Below are 13,915 nucleotides of genomic sequence, written 5' to 3'. Positions count from 1 at the left end.
ACTCAGCATCAGGCCTCATTTGTCTAACCTCAATATATTTCCAAGTTGCCCTTTAAACAATGATCAAAGGCCAATTTTAGGTTATAGTAAATACTGGGTAGTAAAAGGCCAACAGTAGCATTTGACATTTGTGAGGCAGTGCTCCTCAGCCAATTATTTGAAAGTATTGGTTATTAAATACCACACATGGAGGTGATCTATACTTTCTCTCTTCCATACCAGCCAGGCACCAGGCGTACTGTCAGCTCGCTGTGATGTGCTAAATCATATTAACCTTCCTTTGGCTGCCTGCACAGCTACCCTTTCTCAGCAGTGACCTCAGTGTCTACTACCACCCACCTTCAGCTTAACTAGTCCAGGCTTTTCTACATCCCTGGGCATTAACCACACCAAATTTGTGTACTGCTGCATAAAAAAATAGATTTGCTGTAGGCAAAGTTACTGTATCTCACAAGCAAAAGACAAACTAATTCAGTCACAAGTTTGAATTGTGGTTATCAGGATTTGATAATCATGGCTGAGCAGAAACACTAATGAGGAAGATGTCCCACCTTGACAAATTTCGGTATTTTGAAATCTGCTACATTTGCAACACAATCTGCAGATGTTACAAAGCTTGCTCTAGTGTTTTACTCCACTGAGAACATCCAGTGATGGAAAATAAAGCAGCCTTGAAGCTACCTCACACAACATGAACTACTGCATTTTACATTACTCAGAGCAAAGAAAACAAATTTTCTTTGAAATGTGAAGAAAAGGCTGATGATTATCTTTTCTGCAAATTTAGCTTTATATATATATGAGCATTTACATCACCTGTCCAGAAGTGTTTTAGTACTTTAAAAGGCATTTCCTTGACAAAAGCTTTCTTCAGGTCCCCTGTAGCTCTGCCTAGGATATACCCAGTAGCTGCATATATTTTGGAAAGCCAACTGTGATTCAGTAGAAGAAAGAGGTCCACAATCAGTGAACTCTGCAAGATCATTTATTTCAGGATAAATTAGTGGCCATCAGCAATCTGATTGCTTAAAGGGGTAACTTTCTTCCATCTCTAACACTGTGTGCATTGCTGTACCTCACAGCTGTCCAGGTAATTACTTCTGTTCCCTCTGTTCACCAGATACCCTGCATGGAAGTATATTTGTTCAGACTTCAAGCACATAAGCTACTCAGACAAGCAGCACACATGAATACTCTTAATTAAGGTTATCTTAACTTACAACTACAAAGTACACACTGGGAGTGAAGTGACTCACACATCTAATAAACAGCACATAGCTCCCAATTACTTAGATATTCCTTTGAAGGCTGTTTTAGTAAGGGAGGCCATGACAACAAAGCTAAGACTAAAGAAACACTAGACTTACACCTGGCTGCCCACTAGAAATGCTAAAAACCTCCTCAGGTTAGTACCTTACTTTCTAGACAGGAATACCTCTGTCAAAAAAAAAAAACAACATTCTCACAAATAACCTCTGGGAACTTAACAGTAACAAAAACATCCCCCAGATACTCTCCCATAACTCTTTTAGAGGCTTCTCTGCCCACCACAAAAATGGAAAAATCTAAACCTCCACCTATGCTTCCAATCTTCAGTTCAAAACCACTCTATCAGCACAGCAGGTCAATCTTCCTGCCCAGGAATACACGAGTGAAGGTACAAGATCATACCTCATTCTTTCAGACTTGCTCTTAAGCTTTTTCCCTTTAGCAGACACAGATAATTCATCCAGACATCATTTGGCAGAGCAGTTAATTTCACCACAGACTGTGAATCTGTGCTAAGCTACTACATTTTAGCTTAGTCACCCATAGCCTGATGGTACTGTGATGTTTCTATTTCAGTTAATGATCTCTGACAGCTACTTCAGAGGTGCCAGCAAGAAGGGTAAAAAAACCTCAAACCCACAGCAGTTCAGGAAGATAAAGAATCTAGAACATCTATGGCTGCATCTAATTATCTGAATTAAACCCTGAGAGGAACTTCAGTTATAATACTTGAAAGTAAAATACAGTCATACCAGCTCCACGAGAGATGAAATACCAGCCAATTTCAAGCTCATGATCTCTGGTCCAGCACAATAGAAAAAAAATATCACAAGGTTTACAACTAGCACAGAAAGCTGTATATCTTCAATATATATACACATGCAAAATAAAGTGGAAGTTGTTCATCAATTCTGTGCTTGACTTTGACCTTTGTATTTAAAAATGTTAATAAGGGAAAAGCCAAAATGGAGTAATCAAATCCTGACAACAACAATCACATGAAAGAACCCAATTTCATCTTTAAACAGTTTGATTCTTTAAAGACACATGTTCTTATTCTTCACCTCCCTGAGACAATCTGAATCTATAATATGCATTACTGTCTCAAGATCTAAAGACCTATCATATAGTGGTGCAGCAGAAGACAGGAAGCTTTCCCATGTAAAAAAAGCTGAACTAGCCACACAGATCTCTATGTTTTTCTCTTCAGTGATGCTTAAAAGGGAAATCTGCATTTACCACATTGATAAGCCACTAAGAATTTTGTCTGGTTGTGCAGCAAATAAATGAAATGTACGCAGCACTTTAGCATATGGAATTTATCCTTCAAGTGACAATACTGTGGGTATTATTTTTTCAAATGAAATATAGGTCCAGTGTGTTTACTAAGTCTAAGTGCACAATATGTACAAGTTAAACAATGATTTCTGTTACAGTATATGGCATATGTGTAACAGGAAACATCCCTGTATGTCACATAGCAAAATTATTCAGGTGACTGCAAACACCAGGGGCTAGGCTCTCACCTGATGTACATGTCTTTGATGTTAAAGGACCCGTGCAAATTCACACCAGCTGTGCATGTGGCCCTAGCTGTGCAAACCACATATGTGTATAGTTTTATGGACTGAGCCTGATTAATGTTTTGTAAAACCTTGCATCCATCAAGACTTCTTTAAATTGCTCCAGGAGCTGTTTTGCTAAAAGTCAAGAGTACAAGTCTTCTGTGATCACTAAACTCTATTTTACCAACTCTAAACACAACACAGGTAAAATGTGTTTTACAGAGTTTTAGTAACAATACACAATCTTACAATCCCTGGCAGATAGCAGTTTAAAGTTTACACAAAAGCTACTTTGACTCAAAATTTCCTGTGTACTATATGGATCCTAACAGCAGTTATACTCATCTTACTAGAAATACAACAAAAGCTCCTTCAAAATGTCTGAATACAGGAAGAAAATGATACTTGATCAAGAAGTCATTTAGAAGTTCTATTAACTGGTCACTATAGCTGTTTTTAAAGAGAAATGATTATCAGTGCTTTACAGTTAGGAACAGCTGAAAGCATCTTAACAATCTGTCTTTTTGAAATCCTAATATAAACCCTTGACTACATTTTCTGTAACTTTAAAAAAATAACATTGCCATCTACAGATACACTACCTTTGTGAGAAGACTCAAGTCCACTGTGTTACATGCCTGATTCTATAAGCCCAATAACAATTTTTGATACTGTCTACTTTTAAATCATTGGTAAAATTACCTGCTTCTGCAGTCTCTCAAAATACTGTCTGATATTTCCAATTCATTTCTCAAATCCATGTGTTTGTTAAGATTCCAGATCTGTACTTTGAAAAAGAAAGCTTCAGTGGAACATGCACTTGCATATTTAGTAGCACAGAATGACCTGTTTAAATATGCTCCTCACAATTATTTCCACTGTGTTTTCCTCAGAATAGAAATGTCACACCTGGCATACTGAAAAAAATCTGGTTCAACACCTGAGAAACAAGTGAAAACTTTTGTGCTCTTTCCCTCTAATATTTTTTCTCTCTCCCTTATTGTCAGAGAAGTGCTAGAATAGTTTGGTTTATCCACTACTTTATCAGATTTGTTGTAATAGTACTGAAACTGCTCTTCTACTCTATACAGCAAAGGGATATTAATAATAAAAAAGGGAACCTTAATGGGAATGAACGTATCAGTCCCAATTTAATCCTTGTTACTGCACACAGGTAAAATATCATAAAAACACCACATTTCAAATGTGGTGTTTAGACTAATGTCTAATGAATTGTGAGCACAATTGTGAACACACCTAATTGCCATTAACTCCACCAGCAGACTGGATCTCTGAGAACCTGGTGGAAGCATTTTCAGTGCAAATCATCTCACCTCATTATGTATTTCTTCTACTTGCTTTATAACAGCAGTTTCCAGTGATTTCAAAGATAAAGCCCTGGAATCAGGATCAGTCTGTAAATTCTGGAGTGCCAGTTCACATTGTCCAAATATGTAATCCAACGTTCCTCTTGAACACTATAAAGATACAATAAAAAAAAAATCATATATAGCCACTTCACAACATGTATTTCTAAAAAATACTTAACGATTAGCTTCTGATATAATCTAAGTGGAGAGGTATAGAAGGAGTGTATTTCTGTAACTTTATTTCATAATCTTTTTTTTTTTTAAGTGCTATGACTGTCTATATAGTTAATCATATAAATTATGCAACAATTGAATCCAAACACCTAGCCAATCAATATGGCATAGACTGGAAGGAGAGAATAAAATTCCTTTTAAATTCACTGTACAAATACAGCAACACTTCTCCTTTCATTTTGTTTTTTATTTTTTTTTCATGAGATTTCATCCAAAATTAGAAAATATGTAAAACCACCTTTGGAAAAAAAAAAAAGAAACATGACATCTACATATTTTAATAATTTTCAATTAAATACCTGTACCTGCAGTAAAATTGTCAAAGAATAATCTTAAATAAGGACCCTCTGGTCCCATATTCTTTGTAAACAACATTTTCATACTACACAACTTGAAGTCACAACACCTTAAAAAAAAAAAAACCACAAAAAACCAAACAAAACAAACACTTAATAGCAAAGCTTTTCATATTAAAAACAAGTGTGCATTTTCCAGTAAAGCTAAGAGAGACAGAAGCAGTAAGTCAAGAGCACTCTTAAAATAACAGCAGAAAAATACAGAACTATTGGATTTAAACCTGTATGCATGTATATGTCCATGTTTGGTGCTATTGCTTCATTTCCAGAAGCAGATGTTAGGAAGAGTAATGGCAAAAATAGAAGTACCAGGGTACGTGTATCTCTCTTGCTTCAGTACTGGTATATTTTGCTTTGATGAAAGAACAAAGTGTTAATTGTAAATTTTTTTAAAGCATCTTTTGACAATGCATATTTTTATCTTCCTGTATGTTTTCACATCAGTATACTACATAAATAAGGCTGCTGAAAACTCAATGGAAAGGAATAGTAAGGACTAGTGAAAAAAGAAAAAATTGTGTCTTAGCACTTGAGAATACCAGGCTGGAGTCTTGTTATCTCAGAATAACTCTGAGACAAGAGACTCCATCACTTCTCTGTTTATTCAATCCTCAGATGTCCAGAAGGATCCAATTTAGAGCATACACATGACTGTTTTTAGCTCTTCTGACCTTCTAAAGACCATTTTTTTGCCAGGTGAGACTGCTGATACGTTTTGAGTATTTCTATCTCATCATGAACACTGCCTTTTATCTACCACTGGGATATTAACACAGCATAAAAGTTAAAAAACACTTTAGGTGAAAATACAGTTGCTTCTAAATTTCTTCAGTAATTCATGAGGTGGGATGTAGCACCTGCCTTATTTGTATTATTCAGGCCTAATGATGAAATAAGGAAAGCTACCAACACAGAAACAAGTGTACCTCAATCCAAAAAGAAACAAATAGATATTCAAGAAAACAATCTGTGATCATAACTGTGACCTATTATTTGAGACAAAAAAACCCCTGGGTTTTACATGTATGGGTGTTACATATACATTAGCAGAATATTAGTTTTATCAGTGACTCAACAGCAAAACACTTTTGGTACTTACATCTGCCACTCTGTGAGTTGAGCTGAATCGAGGTGGAAAGCCAGCCAGAACACAGTGCTGATGTGTCATATTGAGGTCATCTAGGGACAGATTAAAACACCTTAAGTACAAGGAAAAAAACAGGCTGAAAATCAAGCAAAAACTTCTGTACAATCACTCCTAGGTTATAATTTTGTATATTAGTAGAAAGAGACTAAAAAGCCATACAAAACTAGGTGACCTGAAGTGTCACCAAGCAAAAAACTGTCAGACAAAATCAGAAGAGAACAGGAGAACTAAATATATGCTAGTTAACTGTGAGTGTGTATTTTCAGCACTACTGATTCTTCCATGGAATTCAGCTTCAGTCATCTTAATGAAAAAAAAAAACAAAAAACTTGTAAGCTTCATTTTGCCATCCCAGAAATACAATTTCTTTTTAAGACATCAATTGTTGCACACTTGAAATCTGATATCCCAAATTCCTAATTTTTGAAACTGCTCTTCCGGCCATCATGACAGAGTAACAGACTGAATAAAACACAATGTCTGAGGTTTAATGGCATTCTCTTTATCACTGAAAAAAGATATGCTCTACGACTTTCACTTCACCTTGCAACAAACATGAAAGTTTAAAACTGATAAGTCTAGTGGATAAAAATTCAGAATAAATAGCTGAATTTATCTTAGTTGTAAGAACAGTATCTTCTTTTTATGGATTTTATAAGCAACTATTAACAAAGTTCATACTCAAGACAACAGATACTATCACATACTTGGAAAAAAAAATTATCAGAAAAACAACTGGAATAGGCAGGCAAGTGTTAAGAAGCAGTATAGAAATTCCAAGTGAGAAAGTTTAGATGTCAGGTTTATTTTCTACATTTATGAGGTCTGCAGATAAGTGAAGTTAAAAAACTTGAAAAAATGCTCCAAACCAAAAAGAACAAAAGTGATTTCATACATAAACATGACAGTTAGATTGCATATAATGAAGTCTTGCAAGGGCCACAGAAGAAAATAAGCTCTGAACAGTGCAGTATTCAAAAATCACAACTACTTTCAAGATCAACTGTAACAGAAAATAAAGCTGAACACTTCCACTACCCCATTCAGTGCCCATTCATTGTCATGTTTTATGTAGCAAACACAGCATTAAGAGTATTACATTGTGATTTGCACCTTTATTCAAACCCCTGGCAAATCTTTCATTTTAGAGCTCCCCCTTGAAATTGCTTCCAACTGTCTCTAATCCTTTATGACTCTTAAATTAAAATTACAGGCTTCTTTCTAAGAGTTTATAATTCATCTAAAACTGTAATTGTACAAAAAGAGTTGAAGCTTCATGGATTGCATGTCTCAAAGGATATTTGAAAAATGCATTCTAGGTCTTAAAAGATTACAGTAGAGATTTGCTTTCCTTTTTCTGCTAAAAACATATTAACTGAGAAGAAAAAGCACTCTTTGTTAAATTGGCCATTGTACATTTGACAGTACAAGCATTTATTCAGATACAGAACACTTTATCCAAATTAGTATACCGGTTTCAGAGCCAAACCAAAACTGTTACCTTCCCTGGATACCAATGCCAAACTATCAAAGCCTTCCTGTGATTTTCAGTAAAATATAATACATACAGAACAAACATTTTTATATGATTAAAGACTGACTGGTGGAGTTTGGGAAACAAGAGCACAGCTTCTCCAGTATCATGCATCACATAAAGTCCATGCACATGAAAGCAGGAATACACCTATCAGTCCTGCTTTGGAAAAGTGCAGACAGGCAAGTTATTTGTCTGGCAGTTCTGAATCTGGGGTGAAATTAAAGACAACATGGCAGCTTTTCTGCCACAGAACAGTGAGCTTTTATCATACCACAAACTGAGAACAACTATGGCAGGGACACCTCATTACAAAAATAAAATCCCACAAAACTTACTCAAACTGTATAATGCACATACATGAGAAGTGACTTGACTTTAAATCACCACTAACACCAACTCAGCAATATATTTAGGAATTTGAAGAAGTCAGATTGCTTCTTAAAAGTCTTGCCTTCCATATGGATGCTTACAAGATGCATATGCCAATTAAGTAGCTGCCAGGTAAGGAAGAAGTTTTGAACTGAACAATCATTTTCTGCTTATATGACTGTTCCTCTCTCAAAGCTTTCCCACATCTATGAAAGATGCCACCATTTGCATAAATTACTTTTCTGAAGTCTGATCAGGCTTTTTCTTTCTTTATAAATTTTAAACCAGTACAAACTTGAAATAGTAATACTCAAAAACAATCAGGAAAAACTAATGAAGCCAGGTACATGCTAGAGTGCTAACCTGACCAAAGAGAATTTTCTCCAAGCCTAACCACACACAAAGGTATTCTTAAAGCTGTTCTTACTCACAAGCAAGTATTGATCTGTATTAATAGGACAAGATTCCACCAGTCACCATGCAAATGTGGATGACTGCATGTACTTCTGGCAATATAATGCCTGGCTCTGGTTCCCCAAACTACTGGCAATATCCTCAAGGGCTTGTCTGCATTCGAAGGAACATAACTTGGCTGGTAACAGATCCTTGGTGTTTAAATTCTGGAATAAAAAGTTCATTTTTCAGTCTGAGGCGTAACACAAGGCAACTATTTCCTCCACACTATTTCCTGTATATGGCAAAATCTCTATTTCCTTTAAACGAATTGTTTTATTCTTTTACTTCTACTACTTTCTGCCTGCCACTTCCCAATGAATCATCTGCCACCTTACAGCCAGATCCCATTATAGGGCTATTATAGCCAAGGCAAGATTTATTAAAAGAAATTAATCACATGTATGATTGTGTACAGCTGGCCAAAGCCACCTTGGAAAACAAAGTTATCAACTTGAAGTCTGTTTAAAATAAAATGAAGGTCACATTCTGATTTTACAGATGAAGTCCTAAGAAGTTACAAGAATATTTAGGAGATAATGGGACTAGTTGCATGCAATTATTTGACCCAGAATCTCCAACTACAGAAACTTTGGCCAGCATACCTTGTACAAAACCATTACAAAACAGATTTTACTTAATACACTTAATATCTAATGCCTCAGATCTGCAGGAAAAATAAAACCCAAACAATACAAAACCATCTAAGGTACATGGTGCTTTCCTACAATTATCAATGCAAGGTAAAGAGAGATTAAGGGACTTGCTAATGTTAGCATCATTCTACTATAAGATGCTGACTACCTGCATTCTCTATGCATGCACCCTTAGCAGACAAGCTTCTTGCTGATTTTGCCACTATTTGCAGGCAGCAGACAGATTGTGGAATTCATATGTTGCATACCCTAAATTGTGGGTCCAAGTTCATGTCACAGATCTTTCTGTCTCTACCCATACAGACTCTTCTGCCATCCTGTTCTTTTCTCAAATACATCCCTCCCAGCACAGCCCTCTCCACTGATTGAAACTAATGCCAGTTCCATACTTTTCTCTCTGATCCTGTTCTCCATCCCTGCCCCTACTTGGTCCACAGCTCACAGTAAGCTTTCCTCTGGACAGCTGAATTACCTGGACATCACCAACAGAAAGACTGAAAGACTTTGTCAAAAGAACGGACTGATGAGTATGTGTGTATATATACACCTAACTTTAGTTATGATTATTTATTTTTATTATTTGTTATTGATTATCACAGCAGCAGTGAAGTGAGGAGTCAAAGCACTCAGAAACAAGGTCTGTTATACCCACACCATTGCAGACTATCAGAACAAATGCAAGACAGAAATAAAGGACATTGATTCTTAGCCAACCCTTACTGCAAGGAACCAAGACCCAAACTTACTACTTCTACATAGACAAGTTCCCTGGAAAACACCAACCACAACGGAAAATGCTCTCATAATTAGCAACAGGGTTTCTGACACCTTTCAGGGGTTCTTCCTGAGCATGTTAGATGGATGTCTGTCATCTATTTCATGAAGCAGACAACAGGTACAGTTGGGGTTTAAAGCCCTGGAAAAAACTTTCATATTCTAAATACCAAAAGCAAAAGTGAAATCAACTCATGCTGTTTGTTTTCTTGACTACCACAAACAACTAGAGAATTTTATTTTTTAAGCATATTGTAGACCAATTTCAAAAATATTAAAATGCTTTTCCTCCATTTCCAATTCTGCTTGTTTCCAACTGCACACAGTGCTTCAACAGGAGAAAACCAAGCAAATTAGTTTCACTGTAGGTATTGTCAAGAAAAAGGTATTTCTGCTTCCCCAAGAGATTGTAATTATAGGTCCATGGGATACTACTTTCCTAACAGAAAGCTAAAACAATGATCTGTCCCTAACTAAGGCTTGTTTATAAACAAGAAAAGTGTGCACTCACAAAACAAAGAATGAATAAAAGGCTAAACTAAAAGTGTCTGGGATTTGCCCAACTTCATGATCAAAGTTCTGCAAAGACAAAGAGTTTTCTGAGGTTCAAAGTCTCAATAATCAAGGAATATAGCATTTGGATTAAATGTGGACTCAAGAAAAAAAAAACAACAAAAAAAAACCCAGAGGGCTAGAAAACTCCAACACATTCAAGATGCTAGAGAGCAAAGAGGGTTCAAGTTAGTTTGTGGAAACAGAAACAGATTAAATATCTAGAAATAGTTTAATGAGCCACTAGATACATGTGGAAGTGTTTCCATTAAATATTTATCTTTAACCACAAGTCAACCTCTGCAATGTGTGCACCCTACTTCTGCTTGGTTATGAAAATAATTTTTTGATGCTTCTTGAACTATAATTTGCTGGGGGTGGGGAGGAGCATAAGATTCCAAGTTCATCTTCATGCTGTTTTAAAACCCTAACCTTCAAGCAAGAACTTGATCTATGGGAAACAGCTGCAGAAAAGTAAATCTCTCTTTGAAAAAGTCCAGAATGTATTTTTGTTGAGTATGTTTTGAAGTCATGGTAGGAAAATTAGTGAAAATTGTAAATCTGCTTGCAAATCTGCTCATGTCTAACTCAAAGATTAGGGGAAAAGATTCTAATTTAATAGTAAGACCATGACAACCCTAGTTAAGCATGCTCTAGGACAGAGCAGATGGGGCCCTTTGCTCACCTCTACACATTCTGGATTTATTGCATGCACCCAACACGTTTCATATTAGACACCCCCTGACTGTGTACTTGAGACAGCAGGGTTCAGTATGCACTTCCTCTGCAGACCAATATATTATTCTAAATTGAGCTAAAGTGTTTCCGTTTCACGAGTGATCTAAAGTTCAGATTTGAGTTTTTAAGCAGCAGATTTGCAGCCATTCAGCAGATCCTTTTCCTTCGTGTTAGGAAGAGCAAGCCTTAAAAAATACCTGTCTTATTGTAAGTAATTTTGGATTTTGTTTGGTTTGTTTAAACAAACTACATTTATATTATTTTAATAGCTTACTGAAAGGATGGGTTTGATCATATCAAGTTCAGTACGAACATACATTTAAATTTTGACATGATTTAATCTGAAGAGGACTGCTGAGAACGCAGGTGGAAATTTATATTTTAAGACTGCATTTTACTAGAACTCTACCCAGAAAAACAAAGAACATTTGATGGAACCAATGAAGGCAGGAACATAAACATTACAACTAGAAATGCTAAAACATGCTCCCAATCTTTTTGTTACGTTGATAAACCTACTGACCAGGAGTTACAAGTTACTGTACTCACACATTACTATTAGAAATACCACATTTTCATATCTAAGACTTGTGTGTACAATATTAAGGAATAATTGGGGTATAACAAGTACAGGAATTCATAGGATCAGACTTTTTAATTATAAGCAACATAATGAATTTGACATTTCAGTAAAATGCTTATATAAAGTGATAGGCATTATAGGATTGCAACAATTGGAAGAACAGACCTAGGGAGTTGCTAAGTTTTTTTGCTACGGTTTTATAAGTCAATGGTGGTCAAAAATAGTACAGTCCTACCAGTCACTCCCTGCACATCAACAGCTACTACAAGAACCAGAACTCTTCTCTTAATGCTGTATTTCTAGATGCCTTGCATTCTGCTGCCACTGCTTTTAAAATAATGCCAGTACAAGACCCTGTTTACTGAAATCAGGTTCTGGAATGTGTGATGTATTAAGGCACAAGATAAATTAATCTAGAATCAGCTTCATCATCACGATACTTTATATACAAAGTTTTCATATTTTAACTTTTAGATGGGATACTCAAGATGCATCCTCTTTAAAGTCAGTTAAAAAAAAATCTGAAGAGTAAAAATGCACTAAAACTGCACATGTCCCCTTATACTGTCTTTTACTTTAAGTCGAAATTATAAAGGCAGCTCTGCTGTACAAAGAAACCTAATCAAATGGCCAGTTTGAAAATAGTCTCTCAGACTATATAAATTTTTTTAAGTAATTGAGAAAAAAATACAAAGGCTCAAGAAATGAAGAGATTATCAAACACCTGGCACACAGAGCTCAGATCTGTAGCTCTTCACAAAATATTAATAAGAAATTGATTTACACATCATCTTCAAAAGATTAATATATCCTTTTTTTCCATCTAAACATGATCATAATGCCATGTGTTAAATAAACTAACTTTCTGACTCAGACTTCATACAGAATACCTGCTAATACTTCACTTAGAGTTTATAAATAACATCACAAAATAAAGAAACATCCTTATGATCTGGAAACTCTGTCAACTACAGTCTACAGTATTTTGCAATAAAAATACTGATGTTAGACTCCTTCTCTTAATAACTTGCTCCTCAATCTGTTACCCAGTAGAGCTGTCTATGCACAAACTTTCAAGCCAGGAAGGATTAAATCAATTTACTTGATGTCCAAGCTGCTATAGCACAAAAATGCATTAATGACTCCCTTTCTAGAAATGTTTAGCTGCCACTTAAACTTCACTTGCATATAACAAATGTCTCCATTTACCTCCAGGCTACAATTCTCTATCCACACAAATAAAGGAGGCACATCCACACCTCTGCACCACAAAGGCTCTCACATCTTCACACTTGATCTACACACTGAAGAGCACAGACAATCCAGTTTTCATACAAGACACTTCATTGATAAAGTGCATAGGATCTGATGAGGTAATTAAGAACAAGGAATGGTTTTTGTATGGCCCACAAATGTAGTACTTATGAGAAAATGTTTTCATATTTATTAGAAGGTAAAAGTGAGTAGTAGAAATTAAAAGGCAGCCCAACAAGTTGGCTGGGTGACAGGTTGTTCTGTCTACCTTCCAAGTCACAACCACATGAACAGAGAACACCTCAAGTATTCTGTCATGCAGTCACTAAACAAGCAAACAGTGATGTCAATAGGGTTGCTGATGTTTCTAGTTGTGTGATTTGTAACGAAGTTTGTTTAGACAAAAATGATAACTAAATGAAGCACAAGCCAAAAGCAACAGATTTTGTGTCACCAAACCTTACCCACACCTAATGGAAAAACCTTACTGTGTGAGCTCAGCTGCTCAAGTAGATGAACTCAATTTAATTTTCTTTTTTTAATCCTCCACACTTGAGACATTGAGACTCACTCTTGCAGTATGACAGCTCTGTTCATTATGATCTTACTGTAATCCCACTACTAGAGAGCAGGATGTTTGTATTTGCAGAAGGACAGAAGTGTAATACCTAAAATGGGGGACCAATAGAACATCATAAATTGGCATAATGGTTGATACTTCAAGAACCTAACCACAGTACCATTAAGATTTCTGGAGTCACAGCTTGCAAAATATGTAGCCACTCTATAAGCCAAACTCCAGAACAGGTTGCCTGTGGGATTTGTTTTCTTTTGAACATACCAGATGCAGATGCTCACAGTAACTCAGTAAAAGTGACCTTAGAAGGGAAAACAGAATCAGTAGCTACAAACACAAGACTAGAAATTCTAACTGTACAACAGACAAAAGGCCCAAGAAAAGTGTTTTCCTTTTTCAGTTGTGAAGTGAAAGAAACACTACAAAAAAAGTGTTCCCCAAAGTTCAAGGACAGGGGGCGGGGTAGGAGGAATTTATTACA

At 35.9% G+C, this 13,915-nt stretch overlaps 1 protein-coding gene across 3 annotated transcripts in view; it reads right to left on the bottom strand.

Annotated features, from left to right (window-relative positions):
* Nucleotides 1-13,915, bottom strand: part of FTO (FTO alpha-ketoglutarate dependent dioxygenase) — a 220,233-nt gene that overhangs the window by 158,575 nt on the left and 47,743 nt on the right. For all 3 annotated transcript variants that reach the window (XM_071756935.1, XM_071756936.1, XM_071756937.1), the window contains exons 5-6: nt 5,894-5,973; nt 4,169-4,312 (exon numbers count right to left, since the gene is read on the bottom strand). In XM_071756935.1, coding sequence (XP_071613036.1) covers nt 4,169-4,312; nt 5,894-5,973 — 224 coding nt within the window. The remainder of the gene's footprint in view (nt 1-4,168; nt 4,313-5,893; nt 5,974-13,915) is intronic.

This window comes from Heliangelus exortis, chromosome 13 (genome assembly GCF_036169615.1).
Source record: "Heliangelus exortis chromosome 13, bHelExo1.hap1, whole genome shotgun sequence".
NCBI lineage: Eukaryota > Metazoa > Chordata > Aves > Apodiformes > Trochilidae > Heliangelus > Heliangelus exortis.
This window is presented reverse-complemented; position numbering and strand designations above follow the sequence as displayed.